This window comes from Anabrus simplex, chromosome 2, assembly GCF_040414725.1.
Source record: "Anabrus simplex isolate iqAnaSimp1 chromosome 2, ASM4041472v1, whole genome shotgun sequence".
In the NCBI taxonomy this organism is placed as follows: Eukaryota; Metazoa; Arthropoda; class Insecta; order Orthoptera; family Tettigoniidae; genus Anabrus; species Anabrus simplex.
The window spans coordinates 1,119,645,988-1,119,670,314 of record NC_090266.1 but is presented as its reverse complement, the minus strand read 5'-3'; the positions used below and the strand labels follow the sequence as shown (position 1 = coordinate 1,119,670,314).

At 40.6% G+C, this 24,327-nt stretch overlaps 1 protein-coding gene across 1 annotated transcript in view; it reads right to left on the bottom strand.

The window, feature by feature from the left end:
• Positions 1-24,024, bottom strand: part of LOC136864735 (adhesive plaque matrix protein-like) — a 31,735-nt gene extending 7,711 nt beyond the window's left edge. The window contains exons 1-2 of the mRNA XM_068226400.1: positions 23,966-24,024; positions 2,929-5,933 (exon numbers count right to left, since the gene is read on the bottom strand). Of these exons, the coding sequence (XP_068082501.1) occupies positions 2,946-5,921 (2,976 nt within the window). The 5' untranslated portion in view covers positions 5,922-5,933; positions 23,966-24,024 and the 3' untranslated portion in view covers positions 2,929-2,945. The remainder of the gene's footprint in view (positions 1-2,928; positions 5,934-23,965) is intronic.
• Positions 24,025-24,327: the final 303 nt, after the last annotated feature.

The window sequence follows — 24,327 nt, the reverse complement described above, 5'->3', positions numbered from 1 at the left end:
ACTGCTTCTGATCCATACATCCATCTATTTTCACAATCTCGCCGAATCCATCTCCGACAAAACATCCCCAAACCATACTAGAACCTCCACCGTGTTTAACTGTAGCTAGAACACACTGCTGGGCTATCATTTCCCCTACAAATCGGCGAACAAATATTCTCCTTCTGGTTCCAACAATCTCGAACATCGATTTATCGGTGAATAACACCTTCGTCCACTCTTCCCATGTCCAACTACGACGTTTTCTAGCCCATTCAAGTCTCTTCTGTTTATATATGGGCCTTAGAAGGGGTTTCCTTGCTGCGACACATCATTTCAAGCCGGCTTCAATTAGTCTCCTTTTTACTGTTGCAACAGATATTGTTGTCTTGTTCATTTCTACCAATTCTGCACGAATTTGGGGCGCTGTTTTGAATCTCTTTCTCTTACTGGTAATTTTGATATATTTATCATCACTTTTAGTTCTTTTACGAGGTCGACCTGGTCATGGTATGTCCTTATTGCTACCTGTTGTCTTCTGGCGGTTAAGGATGTATTGCACTCGCCCTATAGACACACTACACTGTTTTGCAATTTGGCGAACAGATAAACCTGCTTGGCTTGCAGCACGTTTTTCTACGGATATCTCCACTCGTGGAGTCATACTAGCGATGTGCACACTTCAACTGTCACGAAGTCCGACTCGTTGGCTGAATGGTCAGCGTACTGGCCTTCGGTTCAGAGGGTCCCGGGTTCGATTCCCGGCCGGGTCGGGGATTTTAACCTTCATCGGTTAATTCCAATGGCCCGGGGCTGGGTGTTTGTGCTGTCCCCAACATCCCTGCAACTCACACACCACACATAACACTATATTCCACGACATTAACACGCAGTTACCTACACATGGCAGATGCCGCCCACCCTCATCGGAGGGTCTGCCTTACAAGGGCTGCACTAGGCTAGAAATAGCCACACGAAATTATTATTAACTGTCGCGAAGGAACTGACATGCAGGAACCACATGGTATGTATCGTACCAATGCTTGCCGTTCGCTGCAGATATCACATCACTGCAGGGAACAACACAAGGTGCACCAAATGCGGCATCCGTCGGCAAATAGGTAAACAAACATATCCGATAGGTACATAACGTTTATGTACACTACATTGTTTGTTAGATATTATTGTATCTCCATGATCACAAGCAAAAATCATGACATGTGTACAACTGTTGTACTATTCCTTTGCTTCCTCTACCATATCCACGGTATTAGACCATATCTACAGAGAACTAGATGTCAGTTATTTGGTGTATTGAAATTAATGAGTGGTAGTGTAGGTCTGTGTACTTTAACGTAATAGGTGAATTTTTATCACTAATGTAAATTGAAAGACTGTATCTATAGGCCATTATGGAGCGCATCTCATACAAGAATTGTAAAATGGGTTGTGACCCATGTTCGGAAGTGTAATAATGGAGACGTGTTCACTTTCTCAAGTTTTGGTGACGATTCTTGTTGTTTAAAGGGGCCTAACATCCAGGTGATCGGCCCTCTCAAATTTTAAGGCTAGCCTCTACTTGAATTGGGAATGAATCAACTCGATATTAACATTGTCATAATTGTAGTTGTTAGGAGTTAATAGGCTCATGTTGTACCGGTGTTAGGGCTTCTTAGCTCTTACATTGTTTTCTCGAGCTGAGGAGCTCCAGTATTCTTTCTAAGTTGTAAGGGTTTATCGAGCAACCTTGCTATTCTGAGCATTGTAAACTTACTGTGATTAAATCAAAGCCTATTAGAGAAGAAAGAAATAAATTTCTTGAATTTTGTTTCTTTAACTTATTCTTTAAATATTGCTTGTCTGCTCATTCGACCCAGGCACTTCCTATTCCTATGTGGGCCACGGAAACGCGGTAACAATTATTATTATTATTATTATTATTATTATTATTATTATTATTATTATTATTATTATTATTATTATTATTATTGTATAATCTAGTCGAAAATATAATTCAATTAAGCTCATTGATAACAACGATCAATGCGAACGTTTACTCGGGTGTAATTTTTCTGTAAATAAGTTATTTCTTTCTTTCGTCCTTTTCAACAGGCAGTCACTGTAAGGTTTCTGATCAGTTTAATAAATAACAACGAACAACTAGAGTTCTATGTTAAATATGTTACCTTGCTGTATTGTATTCAGACCAGACATATTCGATCGCCTTCAGCAACTGTTCATTATCAATTCGTAATCATGAGTTGTTAATTCTGTTCATAACTACTCTCATAATCATGAAACAAGTGACATAATAACCTAACATGAATTAATTAAATACCACAACAGAAATCATTTTAAGTAATGACTGTTAGCTGTCTGTATGATATGAAGCTTGAATCTCACTTGGAACAAAATATATACTTTCTTCAGTTTCTCGCAATTTAGTTTCCTGCGTTGAACAAACTACATTTTGAGGGAAAATGCAAAATAATGGCATTATTTTCAAAACTACTCAATATTCAAGGGGCGTATCTCGCCAATAAATAGCTGCAGGTCATGTTCGTATAGCTGTTACTTCTAATAATAATAATAATGTTATTTGCTTTACGTCCCACTAACTACTTCTTAAGGTCTTCGGAGACGCCGAGCTGCCGGAATTTAGTCCCGCAGGAGTTCTTTTACGTGCCAGTAAATCTACCGACACGGGGCTGTCGTATTTGAGCACCTTCAAATACCACCGGACTGAGCCAGGATCGAACCTGCCAAGTTGGGGTTAGAAGGCCAGCGCCTTAACCGTCTGCGCCACTCAGCCCGGCACTGTTACTTCTAGCAGAGAGTTAAGTATCCTTACGAAATATCTACTGACTATGCCGAAATTCGATGCCGCAACCTACTTTCGGAAAATGTAACATTAGTCATAGTAGAAGTGTTAGTAGAGGAAGATCTTACCATCCAAATGGAATTCTTCAGTACGGTCCGTAGTAAAGTGGGTATAGATTTAATGGACGTGAGGGTGGTCTGTAGGTTTCAGTTGACACTGGTGATTCGTTGTATTCTGCTGAGTAAGTCGGATGCGAGATATGTACTGTTATGATCTCCTGGCCTTCGTTATATGCTAGTGATTGGGACTCTTGTTCGTTATTATACGCCGGGGTGTATGAAGCGTAGGTTTGGATGGGGTCCGCCATAGCACTATATTCTACTGTATTCTGTATGCTGTATTCTGGCAAAAGTGAAAAATAAATTGGTTCATATGTTGGGAATCTGGTGTATTCCGGTGAATATGACGAGAAAATTGGCTTCGATGTCTCTAATTTGCTGTATTCCGATGAATATGCCGAATAAATTGGCTTCGATGTCCCTAATTTGCTGTATTCCGGTGAATATGACGAATAAATTGGCTTCGATGTCTCTAATTTGCTGTATTCCGGTGAATATGACGAATAAATTGGCTTCAATGTGTCTAATTTGCTGTATTCCGGTGAATACGACCAATAAATTGGCTTCGATGTCTCTAATTTGCTGTGTTCTGGTGAATATGACGAATAAATTGGCTTCAATGTGTCTAATTTGCTGTATTCCGGTGAATATGCCGAGTAAATTGGCTTCGATGTCTCTAATTTGCTGTATTCCGGTGAATATGACGAATACATTGGCTTCAATGTGTCTAATTTGCTGTATTCCGGTGAATACGACCAATCAATTGGCTTCGATGTCTCTAATTTGCTGTGTTGGGGTGAATATGATGAATAAATTGGCTTCAATGTCTGTAATTTGCTGTATTGCGGTGAATATAACGAATAAATTGGCTTCAATGTGTCTAATTTGCTGTATTCCGGTGAATATGCCGAATAAATTGGCTTCGATGTCTCTAATTTGCTGTATTCCGGAGAATATGACGAATAAATTGGCTTCGATGTCTCTAATTTGCTGTATTCCGGAGAATATGACGAATAAATTGGCTTCGACGTCTCTAATTTGCTGTATTCCGGTGAATACAACCAATCAATTGGCTTCGATGTGTCTAATTTGCTGTGTTCCGGTGAATATGACGAATAAATTGGCTTCGATGTCTGTAATTTGCTGTATTCCGGTGAATAGAACAAATACGTTGGTTTATATGTTGATGATATGCTATATTCTGGTAAATATGACGAATAAATTGGCTTCGATGTCTGTAATTTGCTGTATTCCGGTGAATATGAAGAATAAATTGGCTTCGATGTCTGTAATTTGATATATTCCGGTGAATATGACGAATAAATTGGCTTCCATGTCTCTAATTTGCTGTATTCCGGTGAATACAACGAGTAAATTGGTTTAGATGTCTCTAATTTGCTGTATTCCGGTGAATACGACCAATAAATTGGTTTAGATGTCTCTAATTTGCTGTATTCCGGAGAATACGACGAGTAAATTGGTTTAGATGTCTCTAATTTGCTGTATTCCGGAGAATACGACCAATAAATTGGTTTAGATGTCTCTAATTTGCTGTATTCCGTTGAATATGACGAGTAAATTGGCTTCGATGTCTCTAATTTGCTGTATTCCGGTGAATACGACGAGTATATAGGCTTCGATGTCTCTAATTTGCTGTGTTCCGGAGAATACGACCAATAAATTGGTTTAGATGTCTGTAATTTGCTGTATTCCGGTGAATACGACGAGTAAATTGGCTTCGATGTCTGTAATTTGCTGTATTCTGGTGAATACGACCAATAAATTGGTTTCGATATCTGTAATTTGCTGTGTTCCGGTGAATACGACCAATAATTTGGCTTCGATGTCTGTAATTTGCTGTGTTCCGGTGAATACGACCAATAAATTGGTTTCGATGTCTGTAATTTGCTGTGCTCCGGTGAATACGACCAATAATTTGGCTTCGATGTCTGTAATTTGCTGTGTTCCGGTGAATATGACCAATATGGTTTCGATGTCTGTAATTTGCTGTGTTCCGGTGAATACGACCAATAAATTGGTTTCGATGTCTGTAATTTGCTGTGTTCCGGTGAATATGACCAATAAATTGGTTTCGATGTCTGTAATTTGCTGTGTTCTGGTGAATACGACCAATAAATTGGTTTCGATGTCTGTAATTTGCTGTGTTCCGGTGAATATGACGAATGAATTAGCTTCGATGTCTGTAATTTGCTGTGTTCCGGTGAATAGAATGAATATGTTGGTTTGAATAGCTGTAGTTTGCTGTATTCCGGTGAATATAAGAAATAAATTGGCTTGAATGTTTGTATTTTGTTGTATACCGGTGAATGGCATGTATGTGTTGGCTTAGTCGATAGTAACGAACAATATGTCGGTGAAGGAGGTGCGTGTATCCTGTGAGCCGCCTGTTCGATAACAACGGGGTAATGTAACATATTTACTGATACAGGTGCTGATAGTTTGTTCCGCATCCACAGCGACTGATAAGGTTGAAGATGCATTGGTAGTAAGAGAGTTGACTTATGGTATATGGGTTTATGATGGTACAAGATTAAAGGCTTGTGTGCCTTATGGGCAAGTAGACCGAGCAATTTCAGTATTTTTAAGGCAGGAAGAAGAAGGAGGATAATCCCAAATTTAGCGAGATGCTTTAGACCGTAAAGAATGTGTTTGGCCACTCCTTTGCCATGTTCGTGAAGCAGGTATTTTTTGTGAGGCAATGGCTCATAATACTTTATGAATGTTTCCCGTGCTTCCCCCTGATACAAGTGACTCGGGTTAGCAGGTACGGAGCCTGTGTGATATTCGTCTGTAAGAAGGGACTCAGATCCGCTTGTTATGTTCTGTTCAGAGGAAGCAGATGTTCCGCAGCCAGGTTCTTTTTCTGTAATGTAGATAAGTACAGGAATGCCCGGTGGCCGTGATGGTTCGGAAGCCTTCCTCACCCCGTTGTGCTGATCTTCCTCATCTCTGGACACGAAGCTGTCGGTTCTCTTCTCCATCTCCGCATGGACCTGAAAGGAACAGAGTCATATCAAAGATCGGTAAAAATAAAGTGGATACGATTAAGGAACCACTCCCACCCCGAAGATATCTAGAAATTCAGAGCTCGACATTGGGGCTGAGCAGCAAGCGTAAGAATTTTCTTATCCCAAAGCGTGGACTTACAAGTTTCTCGAATATCCAAATTATCTTTTACCATCAAACTTCGAGAAGGTATTTAGACGAATTTTCGAGATAAGCATTTATCATTTTATTGCTTTTACGTCCCACTAACTACTTTTTCGGTTTTGAGAACCACCGACGTATCGCAATTTTCTCCGCAATTGTTCTTTTACGTGCCGCTATATCTGCTGACATCTGGCATCTGGTCTCAGCCTGGTCATCAATAAAAGGATCCCGCTATTTGGGTCTGGTACAAACACAGTACAGTAAATAATGGTATTAGTTTTACGTTTATATTTCGGAGATGGCAAGATGTAGGAAGTTTGTCTCACACGGGCTCTTTTAAGTGCCAGTAAATCTATCGACATGTGACTGGCGTATTTAAGCACCTTCAAATACCGCAGGATTTCGCCATGGTGAAACCCGCCAAGTAGAGTTCACAAGGGAGCCCATTTCCAGTAAAATACGATCTGGGAGTTGAAGCTGTAAGGATCAACACAAGTCAGGATCAATACGAATACAGTAACCTATTATCGGTACGTGGTAAACCATGTGCCCAGTAGCAGAAGTTGTCCGGATCAATACACGCTAGGATTAATAAGAACACAGTATCCTACTGACAGTATGTGGTAGAACACGTGCCTAGAAAAAAGTACACTTAAATAAATACAATTACTACCAATATACACTGTTGTGCAAAACTGAAGGACGAAAGTAACTTCGCATGTTCGCATGTAACAAAACTCGATGAAACTTGAACCATACATAGGAAGAAATGCTACAGTTTGGTACGATTGGCAACTGAAAGGAATATGCGATGAGACGAACAAAAATGACACAGTTATACAGAGACAATCAATTTCACGTAGTCACTGCGACTCACGATGGTCCCCTGGGCATCACAAAAGAAGGGATATGGTCTTTAAAAGGGTGTGTGATCATCGCGGAAAGCGATGCAGGCTCTGCAACGTGTTCCCATGCTGGCCACAAGTTTGGTAAGGAGTTCTTGTGGTAGGGCGTTCCATTCCTCCACCGGCGCAGTTGACAACTGCTAGATGGTCGTTGGTGCATGCGGACGTGCTGCAATACGTCTGTCCAACATATCCCACACGTGCTCGATGGGATTTAAGTTGGGGGAACGGGCAGGCCAGTACATTCGCCGTATATCCTCTCGTTCCAAGAGCTCCTCCAGCTGCGCTGTTCGAAGCGGTGATGAATTGCCATCCATAAAAGTGAAATCAGGGCCGAATGCACCCCTGAAAAGACGCACATGGGGAAGGAGTAGACCGTCACAATAGCGTTGACCGGTGAATGTACCCCGTTCAAAGAGATGGTACGCCCATGCCATATTATGCCTCCCCACACCACAACACTTGGACCACCGAAATGATCATGTTTGACAATGTTCCTGGGTGCATTACGCGTTCCCAACTCCCTCAAGATGAGGGCACGTCTACAATCACTATTCAGACAGAATCTACTCTCACCTGAGAAGAGCACGTGACCCCACTCCTCATCGGTGCAGACCTTGACACCATCGCAATTGTTACCGCCGATGTGCGGGTGTCAATGGAACACGACGTAATGGTGCCACTATGGAGCGTGAGAGTTGCTGCAATTGCGCCCACTGTTTGACGCGAGTCTCTTCTTGCATATTGCACTACGCAGCGGTCATCTGTTGGTCTAACTGACCGCGTTTGACCCCTCATCTCCTTAATGCAGCAGTGCCTGTGGTTCGGAATGCTCTCCATTCACGCGAAACAATGCTGTGAGCAATACCAAACTCCTGGGCTACACACGTCAAACATCGTCCTACTTCCAGTTCACCTGTTGTCTCCGGGCTATGTTGTAATGAATAACACCACCACAGTGTACTGTAACAGCTCGCTAATTGGTTCACACTGTCTTGTCCCGTTCCTTCAACTGCCTGGTTTTGACGCTGTAGTCGCGCTGACCTCACGCCAGGATTCTATGCACGCACGGGCAACATGTTACCTCACTTTAATTCATTTCCACCGAATAGTTGATATGTTCTGTTGTTTTATTCATATCATATTTACGTTTTGCACAGCAGTGTATTAAGAACATAGTGTCTGTACGTACGTTCGTTATTCCTTTGCACTTTTGGGAGGTTTGATATTATATATGATCACTATCATTTCTAAGGTTTCACCTGCCTGTCTGTTATTCGGTTAGGATTTATTAAATGCAAAAAGTGCCAATCATTTCTCACAAAACTAGGCAGTATTAAATTAGAGACATCTGAAATTTCCCTGTACAGTACTTAGTTTTATCTCAGTACCTGAAATAGGAGCTGAGAATGATATTATTAACCTGGAGAATACAAAAAGTTCAGCGAGTCCCTCTTCAGCCACCGGTACGACACTTAGGTTTTTGTTTGTTACTTCTTGTATTCTGCTCGCCGTGTAGAATGCATAGACGTTGGAATTATCACCCTTCACATGTGTGCAGTACTAAGTGCGGGATTTTTCTTTTCTGATCCTCGCTTGACTGATATCTTTGAATTTAATTTACTAACACCCTCACCTGCGCTAACTCTCGGGCCATACGTATTATTTTGAGACTTCGGTTTTAGTGGTGCACCTTTGGAGGCGCCGACGCGGTATATGCCCATTCTTAACGACTTTCTGAGGACTACTTGTTTCTTTGCTCTTTCTGAACTTATTCAACTTCCCTCAACACAAGCCAGCATGATCCAACATACCGAACGAATTTCGACACCGTATCATTTTCCACGGGCAAAGACTAGTGTTATTTGCTTTAAATCCCACCACCTATTTTTACGGTTTTCAAAGACGCCGAGGTGCCTGAATTTAGTCCAAGTGTTCCTTTACGTGCCAGTAAATCTACCGACACGAGGCTGGCGTATTTGAGCACCTTCAAATACCACCGAACTGAGCCACGATCGAACCTGCCAAGTTGGGGTCAGAAGGCCACCACCTCAACTGTCTGAACCACTCAGACCGGCAAAGGCTAGTGTTAACTAAGTAGTATATCCATATTTACTAAATGTATGTCAGACTCGTTGGCTGAATGGTCAGCGTACTGACCTTCGGTTCAGAGGGTCCCGGGTTCAATTCTCGGCCGGGTCGGGGATTTTAACCTTCATTGGTTAATTCCAGTGGCCCGGGGGATGGGTGTTTGTGCTGTCCCCAACATCCCTGCAACTCACACACCACACATAACACTATCCTCCACCACAATAACACGCGGTTACCTACACATGGCAGATGCCGCCCACCCTCATCGGAGGGTCTGCCTTACAAGGGCTACACTCGGCTAGAAATAGCCACACGAAATTATTAAACTGAATGTATTGTTACGAATGTCGCTCTAACTTAATTGTTGGATGGCCCAGTTAGAACACACACAACCATGAATGACCACACCCCTTTAATTACTGTCCTCCTCACAGCAATGTTATCCTGACTGACAACACACTTCAACTCCAGTCACCCCGCGTAGCAGCTGGATGCAGGCAGACCACAGCACACGACGACCGTTCATTGGCTGGACTCCAGAGAAAGTCCGCCACTCACACAGTCAACACAGATGATTGACGTGGCCGCTCCAGATAGTGAACTACCTAACACTGACCAACAAACAACAACAGGTCAACAGTGCTAAGCAGCATCTCACAACAACATAACTGCACCAAACTACTCACACCAAATATTCCAGACACAGGCTCCTAATCGGTCTACAGACCACGGTAGTACATACACAGTACTCCAAGGCAGTACTCCACTCAGTAGCCTACATGACGATACTCTGACTCCGGTGGGACACCGACGAAGGCGAACACTGCCGCCGTGCCAGTTCAACTACTCAGTAGTCCATCCGCGGCAAGCCTCCTTTTCATATCCTGGTGATAGACTACTAGAATCTTCCAGACACGGCTAGAAGAGGAATCCCGTGCCTGAAGGCCACGAGGAAATCAGACGAAAGCACAATAGAAGGAGAGGCCGGCTGGGAGGTCTCCGGTCTGACTCACTAATCCATTACAAGAAATACCGAAGGGGCTTACGGCAGACTAGCACGTAAAGGATTTTTGTTATTCCATTGATAACATTCGCTTTTCGCTCAACATTCTTCTTACAACACATTCCGACTGAAGGTCAAGGGTATCCGACGTCTATATATATAAAATAACTTGTCCTGACTGACTGACTGACTGACTGACTGACTGACTGACTGACTGACTGACTGACTGACTGACTGACTGACTATCTGATTCATCATTGCCGAGCCAAAACTACTGGACATAAAGAAATGAAATATTGGGTATATAATCATATTGCGATGTAGGTGCTCGTTAAGAGAGGATTATTGGATATTCCTTCGCTAAGGGGGTGAAAAGGGGGGTGAAATTTTAAAATGAGTGTATCTATATCTCAAAAATTTAAAAGTTTACGGATGTAAAAATTGGTATTTAGGATCTTCTTTAAAATTAAGGAAACACGTATTTTCTGTTTTCAGAAAATCCCAATAGGAGGGGTGAAAAAGGGTGAAAAGGGGGTTGAATGCCTTTAACCAGGATACCGATACTTATATCTCACAAACTGAAGATATTACAGATCTGAAAATTGGTACTTTTGATCCCTTTTAAAAATAAAGAAACACGTAATTTTTTGTTTTTGGAAAATCCAATTATTGGGAGGGTGAAAAGGGGGGGTGAATTTTTAAAATGAGTGCATCTATATCTCAAAACTTTTAAAGTTTACAGATGTAGAAATTGGTATTTAGAATCTTCGTTAAAATAAAAGAAACACGTATTTTTTGTTTACGGAAAATCCCAATAGGTGGGGGTGAAAAGGGGTGAATAAGGAGTAGAATGCCTTTAATGAGGCTACTTATATCTCAGAAACTGAAGATATTATAGTTCTGAAAATTGGTGTTTGGGATCTCCTTCAAAAATAAAGAAACATGTATTTTATGTTTTTGGAAAATCCAATTCATGGGGGGGGGGTGAAAAGGTGAAATTTTTAAAATGAGTGTGTCTATATCTCAAAACCTTTAAAGTTTATAGATGTAAAAATTGGTATTTAAAATCTCCTTTAAAAATAAAGAAACAAGTATTTTTTGTTTTCGGAAAATCCCAATGGGAAGGGTGGAAAAGCCTTTAATGAGGCTACTTATATTTCAGAACCTGAAGATATTACAGACCTGAAAATTGGTATTTGGGATCTACTTTAAAAATAAAGAAAAAGGTATTTTATTGTTTTTGGAAAATCCAAATCATGGGGGGTGAAAAGGGGGGTGAATTTTTAAAATGAGTGTGTCTACATCTCAAAACTTTAAAAGTTTACAGATGTAAAAGTTGGTAATTAGAATCTCCTTTAAAACTAAAAGAACACGTATTTTTTTTCTGTAAATACCAATAGGAGAGTTGTAAAATAGTGAATAATGGGTTGAATGCCTTTAATGAGGATACATATATCTCAGAAACTGACGATATTACAGAACTGAAAATTTGTATTTGGGATCTCCTTTAACAATAAAGAAACACGTATTTTTTGTTTTTGGAAAATCCAATTAATGGCGGTTAAACATGAGTGACAAATTAGAGTGAATTTCTTGAAAGACTATATCTACAGAATATCTGAGAAACGTAAAATGTTACAGACGTAAAAAGTGAGTACTTGGAATCTGCTGTAAATGTAAAGAATCATAGGTGATTTGTTTTTGGAAACTCCACTTAAGGGGAACTAAAAAGGGGTGAAATTTTAAAATGAGAATTTCTACAGTATATCTAAAAAAACTTAACATGTTACAAAAGTAAAAAATGTTTTTTAATCTCTATTAAAAATAAAGAAACGAGTAGTTTTAATTTTCGGAAATACAACTTGGGTGGACGGGGGTAAAAATGACTGATAATGGTGTTGAATTCTTTTAATTAGGCTACTGATATCACAGAAATGAAGATGTTACAGACGTGAAATTTGATATGTGGTATCTCCTTTACAAGTAACGAAACACGTATTCTCGGAAAATCCAATGAAAGGGGGGGGGGTGAAAGAATTGAAAATAATTGACTTAATTGTGTGAGAATACATACATCCAATAAATCTAAAGTTGTTGCAGACTCGAAAATTGGTATTTGGATCTCATTTAAAAACAAAGAAGAACGCGTTTCTGGGGGGGGGGGGACCATCTTGGGGGGCGGAAGTGAAAAGGAGTTGAATTCCTTTCATGAGGACACATACATCAAAAACTGAAGAAGTTAGAGCCGTGATAATTTTTATTTAGAAGATCCTTTACTATTAAAGAAACAAGTATTTTTTGCCGGAAAATTCGCTTAGGGGAGGAGAGGAGTGTGAAAGGAAGTGAAGAAAAGTGATTTTTTTTATGGGGATACTTATATATCAAAACTGAAGGTAATAGACGTGAACATTGGTGTTTGTAATCTCCTTTAAACATAAAGAAACGCGTCTTCTTTTAATTTTTTGGGCGGGGGGGGGGGATTAAAGAAAACGGCGGTGGGGTATAAAGTGAGGTGAGACCAGTTGATTTTACTGTTTATAATGTACTTATAAGTAGCCTCCGTTTCTCAGGCGGCAGCGCGCCGGCCTCTCACAGCTAGGTTTCGTGGTTCAAATCCCGGTCACTCCATGTGACATTCGTTCTGGACAAAACGGAGGCGGGACAGGATTTTCTCCGGATAATCCGTTGTTTCCTGTCATCATTCATTCCAGCAACAATGTCCAATATTTCATTTCATTTGTCATTCATCGATCATTCCCCCAGAGGAGTGCTACGGCAGCCGGCACAATTCCTATTGTCGCCGCTAGATGGAGCTTTATTCATTCCGTTCCTGACCCTGTCGAATGACTGGAAACAGGCTGTAGACTTTCGATGAACTTATTCTGATCATAAACCGATCATTTTTAATCTTTCCTGGGTTCGTTTTCAACAGCCATCTTTTCCTTCGGAGAACGTTCTTAGATTACAGTAGACTCTCCTGGCATATAAATAAAAATTTAAACACATTTGAAATAAACGATTGGAATGAGATTGACCGTCTAATTGTTCACCTCTATAATAAGGTCAATAATGCACGGAGGTATGTCATTCGTATCGCCAGAAATCCCGCACAATTGCCTACGCGCGACAATGGTGCTGGTCACATTGTCAACAATGACAATGGCAGCAGATGTAATTTACCACCAAGTAGAGGATTTTAATCTTGCTGTGGGGTCCAGAACATCTATAATAATAATAATAATAATAATAATAATAATAATAATAATAATTGTACCGGGCGGTACACCTCCACGACGCAAATTATAATATTGCGCCAGTTGAAACTCCTCGACAGGAGAACGCCTGAACTTTAACAAACTATATTAATCCGATGGTTTCTCGAAAGATGTCACCACAGTAAATTTGGTAATTTTGAAGTGTCTGAACGGTGTCTATGTCGACTTGTGTTTGTTTCCTTCGGATCAAGAAATTTGAACCTTCTCTAACAGATGTCTCTACCAAAACTAAGATCGCACTCTGGTGTAAAGGAATGTACCTTCCTGAAGAAATTTTGTATTCATAAGTTTTGTCTTAACTAAATTTTGTTCTGTCAATTGTAGGTTGCCAATATAATCCTTTCTTTCCGCCTGTTTTGAATGTAGCCAATCAGGAATTTGTGTAATTAATTTTCCACCAATAAGGTCTTTCTTCTTCGTCTGCTGTATTAGTTTTTGCTTCTATCCAATAAAATTTTGTGGGCGGGTTGTAATCATTCATGAAACGTCTCGAATTTTCCGCGAGGGTATATAAACTGCTGATTTTCTGGTCTCCTCGCCACTTCAGTAACATCTTTCCTAGTGTGATTATGTAGCAGGGGGCGGGAAGCGCCTCCTTCTTCGGGCAGCAGTTCATCCATAAGGTAATGGCTTTTTAATGACTTCATTTCTCGCTAGCTCAGTAGTTTAACCCTCGGGGCAGGTTCGAAACTTTTCTCATGTAACCTATATTTAAAATGTAATAGACACTTGGTAAAACTTCGTCTCTTTAACTATAAATTGGGATAGAGAGTGCTAAATCCCTCTCGAGCTCCCACTCCTATTGTTTTGAGGTGACTTTGTTTTCACAACCGTTTCTTCCTTTCTTAATGTAATAAAGTCTTCTTATACAAGTCACCTCTTTAGTATGGGATTAGCCCTTGTGTATGCAGCCTAGTGCCAAATAGGTTTTAAAAGTGTATTAGGAGTGCAAGTTACGCCTCCAGTCAAGTTGGTATTTTGGGCTATGTAATTAACCTGCTTCTTTACTGAATAGGCCCAGTAGGTTGGGTATTTATTACCCCTGTTCTTGGTATGCCTTGAGGGCAGTTTGAAGAATAGTTTGATGTGGCCTTTGATGGGCTTGAATCTTGAGAGCGGGTTTGCTCTTTCTTAAATTTGGTTTCTGTGTGCCTCGAGGAGGCTTAATATGGTAATCAGGAGCCAGTGCTCCTTGGCATGATTGGGGTTTTCTGCCCCTTTGTTTGAACTTGGTATATAGGTAAAGTTGGGCTTATAGCTCAAGGTTCGTGAGTGTCGGGCTCGAAGCCCAAATTTTGTAATGAACTAAAATTGTACTTTCTTAATTTGTTGATCTGCTACTTGGTACCTGTTATATTCTGTTATTTATTTATCTTGAAAAGAAAATATAACCTTTGTTAAAGTTTTAAATTAACTTTAATTTCGTAAGTTGAGACCTATTCCACCCAGCACCTTCTTTCACCTCTGCGGTTCCACAGATACCTCGGAATAATAATAATAATAATAATAATAATAATAATAATAATAATAATAATCATAATAATAATAATCCGGCCGCGGGTTCAGTACCGCCAAGGTACCTAAGACGACACCACGCCGGATCTCCTTCAGGATTTGATCCATACTAAAAATGCTTATAGGAAAAATGGCAAAGATTTAGGGACCCAACTGACCGCGTGGAATACTTGGACCTAGCCCGGGAAGTACGAAATCGATTGCTGGAAAGAAAGCTTGAAAACTGTGAGGAACTTTTCCGTAATCTCTCATAAAACGAGAAATATCGCGAATTTCATTCAATTATAAATTTCAGTATAATACCGTAGCGAAGCACGGGTATCTTTCTAGTCTATATACACTGACTGACAGAGCAAATGCAACACCAAGAAGGAGTGGTCAGAACTTTATGCCAATTGCAGGGTAGACTGACGTCACTGAGGTATGCTCATGATGTGAAATGCGCCGCTGTGCTGCGCACGTAGCGAACGATAAATGGGACACGGCGTTGGCGAATGGCCCACTTCGTACCGTGATTTCTCAGCCGACAGTGATTGTAGAACGTGTTGTCGTGTGCCACAGGACACGTGTATAGCTAAGAATGCCAGGCCGCCGTCAACGGAGGCATTTCCAGCAGACAGACGACTTTACGAGGGGTATGGTGATCGGGCTGAGAAGGGCAGGTTGGTCGCTTCGTCAAATCGCAGCCGATACCCTTAGGGATGTGTCCACGGTGCAGCGCCTGTGGCGAAGATGGTTGGCGCAGCGACATGTGGCACGTGCGAGGGGTCTAGGCGCAGCCCGAGTGAAGTCAGCACGCGAGGATCGGCGCATCCGCCGCCAAGCGGTGGCAGCCCCGCACGCCACGTCAACCGCCATTCTTCAGCATGTGCAAGACACCCTGGCTGTTCCAATATCGACCAGAACAATTTCCCGTCGATTGGTTGAAGGAGGCCTGCACTCCCGGCGTCCGCTCAGAAGACTACCATTGACTCCACAGCATAGACGTGCACGACTGGCATGGTGCCGGGCTAGAGCGACTTGGATGAGGAAATGGCGTAACGTCGTGTTCTCCGATGAGTCACGCTTCTGTTCTGTCAGTGATAGTCACCGCAGACGAGTGTGGCGTCGGCGTGGAGAAAGGTCAAATCCGGCAGTAACTGTGGAGCGCCCTACCGCTAGACAACGCGGCATCATGGTTTGGGGCGCTATTGCGTATGATTCCACGTCACCTCTAGTGCGTATTCAAGGCACGTTAAATGACCACCGCTACGTGCAGCATGTGCTGCGGCCGGTGGCAATCCCGTACCTTCAGGGGCTGCCCAATGCTCTGTTTCAGCAGGATAATGCCCGCCCACACACTGCTCGCATCTCCCAACAGGCTCTACGAGGTGTACAGATGCTTCCGTGGCCAGCGTACTCTCCGGATCTCTCACCAATCGAACACGTGTGGGATCTCATTGGACGCCGTTTGCAAACTCTGCCCCAGCCTCGTACGGACGACCAACTGTGGCAAATGGTTGACAGAGAATGGAGAACCATCCCTCAGGACACCATCCGCACTCTTATTGACTCTGTACCTCGACGTGTTTCTGCGTGCATCACCGCTCGCGGTGGTCCTACATCCTACTGAGTCGATGCCGTGCGCATTGTGTAACCTGCATATCGGTTTGAAATAAACATCAAATATTCGTCCGTGCCGTCTCTGTTTTTTCCCCAACTTTCATCCCTTTCGAACCACTCCTTCTTGGTGTTGCATTTGCTCTGTCAGTCAGTGTATATAAAGTAACTTGTCCTGACTGACTGACTGACTGGCTGACTGACTGACTGACTGACTGACTGATTCATCATCGCCGAGCCAAAACTGCTGGACACAATGAAATTAAATTTAGGGGATACATTCATATTAATATGTAGGTGCTCGCTAAGAGAGGATTTTTGGATATTCCGTCGCTAAGGGGATGAAAAGGGGGGTTAATTTTTCAAATGAATAAGTCTATATCTCAAAAACCTAAAAGTTTATAGACGTAAAAATAAGTATTTGGAATCTCCTTTAAAAATGAAGAAACACGTATTTTTTTTATTTTCGGAAAATCTCATAAAGGGGAGTGAAAAAATGGGGAAAACTGGTTGAACACCTTTTATGAGGAGACTTATATCTCAAAAACTGAAGATGTTACAGACATGAAAGTTGAAATTTGGAATCTCCTTTGAAAATGAAGAAACACGTATTTTTGCGTTTGCTGATAATCCGATGAATAGGGGGTGAACAGGAGTGACAAACGGGGTGAATTTAAAAAGACTATATCTGCAAATTATCAAACTGATACTTAGAATTTTCTGTAAAAATCAAGAAATATAAATATTTTTTCGGAAATCCAGTTAAGGGGAACTGAAAAAGGGGGTGAATTTTTAAAATTATCGCATCTACAGTATATGTCAAAAACTTAACAAGTTGCAGACGTGAATATTGGTATTTGGAATCTCTTTTAAGAATAAAGAAGCACACGTATTCTTTGGTTTTCTGGAAATACCCTTAACGGGGGGGGGGGAGAATCGAAAAATTAGTTGAATTATTTGTATGAGAATGTATATATAGGCCTACACCAAAAATCTAAAGGTGTTACAAACGTGAAAACTGGAATTTGGAATCTCCTTTAAAAATAAAACAAACACGCATTTGGTTCGGGAATCAACTTGGGGGTGGGGGGATGAAAACGGAGATGAATTCTTTTTACGAGGATACATATATCTCAAAAACTGAAGATGTTGCAGTCGTGATAATTGGTATTTGGAAGTTTTTAAGGACACGGTTACTGTTTGTTTTTGGAAAATTCACTTGAGTGGGGAGTGTGAAAGGAAGTAAAAAAGTTGAATTCTTTTTCTGGAGAAACTTATATCTCAAAAATGAAGGTTACAGACATGGAAATTGGTATTTGGAATCTACTTAAAAAATAAAGAAACACGCATATTTTGGGTGGGGTGAAACCAACTTAACAGGCGGGGGTGGAGTGAAAAATGAGTTGAATCCTTTTCATGAGGATACTTCTATCTCGAGAACTGAAGATGTTACAGACATGAAAATTTGTATTTAGAATTTTCTTTCAAGGTAAAGAAACACGCAATCTTTTGTCTTTGGAAAATCCACTTAAAGGGGGGGGGGCGAATTAATTGAAAACTGAGTTGAATTCTTTATATGAGGATACTTATATCTCAAAAACTAAATATGTTACAGACGTGAAAATTAGTATTAGGAATCTCCTTTAAAAATAAAGAAACACGCATTTTGAGGGGTGAGAAATCAACTTGGGGCGGGGGCGGTGGAAAAGGAGTTTAATTCCTTTTTATGAGGTTACATATATCTCAAAACTGAAGATGTTACGTTCGTGATAATTGGCATTTGGAAGATTCTTTATAAATAAAGAAACAATTTTTTTTTTTGTTTTCGGAAAAGTCACTTAAGCGAGAGGGTGAAAGGAAGTGAAAATTTTAATTATTTTTATGAAGAAACTTATATCTCAAAACTGAAGGCTATACATGGGAATATTTGTATTTGGAATCACCTTAAAAAATAAAGAAACACGCATATTGGAAGGTGGGGGGGGGGGGAGATCAACCTTACGGGCTTGGGTGAAAAAAGGTGTTGAATTCTTTTTATGAGGATACTTACACCTCAAAAACTGAACATGTTAGAGGCTTGAACATTTGTATTTGGAATCTTCTTTCAAAGTAAAGAAATACGTGTTCTTTTGGGGAAGGGGAATCAATTAACGGGTACGAAGGGCGGTGAAGATTGAGCTGAATTACTTTTATGAGTATACTTATATATAAAAAACTGAATATGTTACAGACGTGGAAATTAGTATTTGGAATCTCCTTTAAAAATGAATAAACACGCATTTGCTTTTTCGGAAAATCGACGTAAGGGATGTGGCGTTGAAAATAAGTATGTAAGTAAGGAGTTGAAACATGTTTATAAGGATACTTTATCTTAAAATATGAAGCTGTTACAGACGTGAAAAATGGTATTTTGAATTTACTCTCAAAATAAAGAAACGCGTATTTTTTGATTTCGGAAAGTCCACTTAAGGCGGGAGAGGGGTGGAAAGAAGTGAAGATGAAGAAGTTGAATTATTCTTATGAGTATACATTTATCTCAAAAACTGAAGTTGTTACAGACGTATAGACATGAAAACTGGTATTTGGAATCTCCTTTAAAAATAATATAACACGTATTTTTTGGTTTTCGGAAAATACAGTTCCGGGGCTGAGAAGAATTGGAAAAGCGGGTGAATTTTTAAAATGAGTACCGGTATATCTACATTATATGTCAAAAACTTCACATCATAGAGACAAGAAACTTGGTATTTGGAAAGTCCTTTAAAATACAGGACCGCGCGAGTTGGCCGTGCGGTTGGCGGTTAGAAGCGCACAGCTGTGAGGTCACATCTGGGAGATAGTTGGTTCGAACCCCATTGTCGGCAGACCTGGAGTTTTTTTCCGTAGTTTCTCATTTTCGCACCAGGTAAATGCTGGGGCTGTACTTTAATTAAGGCCACGACCACTTACCTCCCGTACCTAGGCCTTTCCGGTCCCATCGTCGCCATAAGGACTATCTCTGTCGGTGCGACGTAAAGCAAATAGCAAAAAACTACAGGAGCCTGTACTCTTTTGTTTTCGTAGAAGGCACTTAACAGGGGCTGAAAACAGGTGAAAAATATTAGAAATTTTTTTATGAGGATACTTATATCTTAAAAACTGAAGATGTTACAGACGAGAAAATTGGTATTTGATATGTCCTTTAAAAATAAAGAAACATGCATTTTTGTTTTCGGAAAATACACTTTGATTAGGTGGGGGAAGGACTGATCAAGGGGTTGAATTCCTTTTATGGGGATACTTATGTATATCTCTGAAACTGAAGATGTTACAGATGTGGGAATGGGTATTTGGAATCTCCTAGAAAAATAAAGACACATGCATTTACTTTTTCGACTTGAGAGAAGACTGTTTCTCACATGTACAGTTCTATGTCGCATGGCCGTCTTAGCCCCAAAAGGTAATACCACAAACATGGTTTACAAAGAATTTCTGGGGTAAATGAAATTCAATTTTTGGGTGAGTTTTTATACTTTAAGAATTTTCAGATAATGTCTGAGTACAATGCCGAGGAACGATTACTTTGATCAAATTACGAAATCCACGCGAGCGAAGCCGCGGGTAATTGCTAGTAGAATATAAAAGCATCTGGGTTACAGAAATTAAGCGATATGCATGAATACCACACTTATGTTTTATATACTAGAATAATGAATCCAAGAGAGTGAGGAATAGAAGAAAAAGAAGAAACTGTAAAGTTTCTCAGCGAGTACAAACACTTCATTTCCCAAATCCACAAATATTTTTGTCAGCTTTTTCACGTTGCAAGAAAGGAAGGTTTTTGGGAATGTAGCAGCTGTGACGGTCAGATCTACTCAGCCTACAGTACGCGAGAACAGTTGATGTGCTACCTGCATTCCCTGTTTCAAACTGACCATAAGTCACGTCATAATCTGCAGGACTTCGGGCAGGGCGTACATTATACGCCAAGCCCCTCAGGGTTGTTGCACCATGGTCTTTTCCCTTTGTGGAAATAACAAAGCTTGGAAGCACATTTACGGATAATGAAAGGGACACTCGCGAGGAATGTCTAAAGTAAAGTTGTACACACCTCAAAATGCTGACTAGTCAGAAGTAATTTGGTTATGAGAAGGAGATAGTCTACAGTTTACAGTACACTGTGATCTACAGATAACTAGTCACAGATACTTTAGCTCTGAGAAGAGGGTAGTCTACTGTTTGTAGCACACTGTGATCTACAGCCGACTAGTCACAGTTTAGCTCTGAGAAGAGGGTAGTCTACAGTTTGTAGTACACTGTGATCTACAGCCGACTAGTCACAGTTTAGCTCTGAGAAGAGGGTAGTCTACAATTTGTAGTACACTGTGATCTACAGTTAACTAGTCACATATAGTTTAATTATGAACAGCAAGTAGTCTACAGTTTGTAGAACACTGTGATCTACAGCCGATTAGTCACAGTTTCGCTCTGAGAAGAGGGTAGTTTACAGTTTGTAGTACACTGTGATCTACAGCTGACTAGTCACAGTTTAGCTCTGAGAAGAGGGTAGTCTACAGTTTGTAGTACACTGTGACCTACAGCCGACTAGTCACAGTTTAGCTCTGAGAAGAGGGTAGTCTACAGTTTGTAGTACACTGTGATCTACAGCTGACTAGTCACAGATAGTTTAGTTATGAGCAGCAGGTAGTCTACAGGTTGTAGCCACTGTGGTCTACAGCTGACTAGTCACAGTTTAGTTATGAGCAGCAGGTAGTCTACAGGTTGTAGCATACTATGGTCTACAGTTAACTAGTCACAGATAGTTTAGTTATGAGCAACAGGTAGTCTACAGGTTGTAGCACACTGTGATCTACAGCTGACTAGTCACTGATAGTTTAGTTATCAGCAGCAGGTAGTCTACAGGTTGTAGCACACTGTGATCTACAGTTGACTAGTCACAGTTTAGTTATGAGCAACAGGTAGTCTACTGTTTGTAGCACACCGCGATCTACAGCTGACTAGTCACAGTTTTGTTATGAGCAGCAGGTAGTCTACAGTTTGTAGCACACTGTGGTCTACAGTTGACTAGTCACAGATAGTTTAGTTCTGAGTAACAGATAGTCTACAGTTTGTAGTACACTGTGATCTACAGATAATAGTCACAGATAGTTTAGCTCTGAGTAACAGATAGTCTATAGTTTGCAGTACACTGTGATCTACAGATAACTAGTCGCAGATAGTTTAGTTCTGAGTAACAGATAGTCTATAGTTTGCAGTACACTGTGATCTACAGATAACTAGTCACAGATAGTTTAGCTCTGAGTAACAGATAGTCTATAGTTTGCAGTACACTGTGATCTACAGATAACTAGTCGCAGATAGTTTAGTTCTGAGTAACAGATAGTCTATAGTTTGTAGCACACTGCGATCTACAGCTGACTAGTTACAGTTTAGTTATGAGCAGCAGGTAGTCTACAGGTTGTAGCCACTTTGGTCTACAGCTGACTAGTCACAGATAGCTTAGTTCTGAGTAACAGATAGTCTACAGTTTGTAGTACACTGTGATCTACAGATAACTAGTCACAGATAGTTTAACTCTGAGTAACAGATAGTCTACAGTTTGTAGTACACTGTGATCTACAGATAACTAGTCACAGATAGTTTAACTCTGAGTAACAGATAGTGTACAGGTTGTAGCACACTGTGATCTACAGCTGACTAGTCACTGATAGTTTAGTTATCAGCAGCAGGTAGTCTACAGGTTGTAGCACACTGTGATCTACAGTTGACTAGTCACAGTTTAGTTATGAGCAACAGGTAGTCTACTGTTTGTAGCACACCGCGATCTACAGCTGACTAGTCACAGTTTTGTTATGAGCAGCAGGTAGTCTACAGTTTGTAGTACACTGTGATCTACAGATAACTAGTCACAGATAGTTTAACTCTGAGTAACAGATAGTGTACAGTTTGTAGTACACTGTGATCTACAGTTGAGTAGTCACGGATAGTTTTAGGAGTAATAAAGTGAATGGTCTGGACTGTCTTTCCTAACCTTTCGTCGTTTAATGAGGGCCGTAATTGTTGTATTAATTTAAAATGCTCTGCTATGGTCAGTGAACAGAAGGTAAAGATAATGCAGTTCTATTTGCAACTACTGTACGCTGTGAGCTGTCTGTATCTTGAGAGTAAAAACTGCCCGTTCAGTAGGCAGTGAATTGAAAGAAATTACCAGAAGCAGATTTTTCTCTAGAAAGTGGAAAATACCAGGCACTCCATTGTTGGCCAGTAAGATTAGTGGAACATGTGTATGTTTATCTCGGTCTTCAACTCCGAGCAAGAGCCACTGTGTAGGATGTCCAGCGCTAGTTACCATAGACTTGCCTCAATAAAGGATAGACAAGGCCCGATTGGAGGTTACATCCTGTAACTTGATGTCCATTCGATTCTGATATTCTAATATTCACATGACGATTTAACATCTGCAGAATCATTTCACTTAGGTGTAAAACGTATATCAGTCTTTTGGGTGCCCAGCGTTCTTCTTCATGGGGTCGCCACTTAATATGGATTTTCCCCGTGCTATATTGTGTGTTCCCGAGGGATGTTTATTTATTTATTTATTTATTTATTTATTTATTTATTTATTTATTTATTTATTTGTAAGTACACAGGCTCTTCGCCCAACTAAGTGACTTCTTATCAATGAAATAAAAAGTTAACCATTAAAGAACAAAATGAAAATGTATTGTAGTATTGTATGCCGTTCCCGTGGTGTAGGGGTAGCGTGCCTGCCTCTTATCCGGAGGCCCAGGGTTCGATTCCCGGCCAGGTCAGGGATTTTTACCTGGACCTGAGGGCTGGTTCGAGGTCCACTCAGCCTACGTGATTAGAATTGAGGAGCTGTCTGACGGTGAGATAGCGGCCGCGGTCTAGAAAGCCAAGAGTAACGGCCGAGAGAATTCGTCGTGCTGACCACATGACACCTCGTAATCTGCAGGCCTTCAGGCTGAGCAGCGGTCGCTTGGTATGCCAAGGCCCTTCAAGGGCTGTAGCGCCATTGGGTTTGGTTTAGTTTGTAGTTATTGTATATGATACCACTTACAATTTAGAAGAATTGAATAAAGCATAAGGTAATCGAAAGCAAAACAGAAACAATGAAATCAAACATGAAACACAAATATGTACACTGGGTAAAATGATGAGAACCAGAAGTAAAGGCGGACTTTTTCATCATCCGATTCGTCAATTGTACCGACTTCATTTGTTGCAGTATTATAAAGCATTGTCATTTTTACGAAAGGTATTTTGACCTTTGAATATGAAATAGTTAATGCTAACGAGATCTTATTTCAGAAACATGGATTGAAATGTGGCTTAATACGTCCAAATAATCATTTTTCCTTAATATGTGTATAGATATTCAGGAGTGTCTGATTTTCAATGAAGGGAATTCAAATATATTCCTCAATAAGTGTGTCCGTGTGTTGAAAGGACGAAGAGTTCAGTACCTGTAGAAGAGTCGCCCAGCACACCAGTCCCAGCGCCCAGTAGAATGCATGACCAAGCATTTTGAAGAGTGTCAGCTGGTTTGTTTGGATAAGCTTCTATATATAGGTTAGTGACGTCAGTGGAGTTACGGCAATGAGTTGTTGTTACTCCGGACCTTATGTCACTCATCCCAGGGCAAAACAAGATAAGTTAAAAAATTAAATTCTCAGGAGAAGCATTTTTTTTTTGTTTTTTAAACAATACGAAATCACCGATTCACCAAATGTTGTCAAACCATTCAGTGTTACATGAAACAGCTTTTTGAATAATGGTTTTGGTTTGATTTTGTTTAATTCAAAAATGAATTAAGTATCCGCTTTTG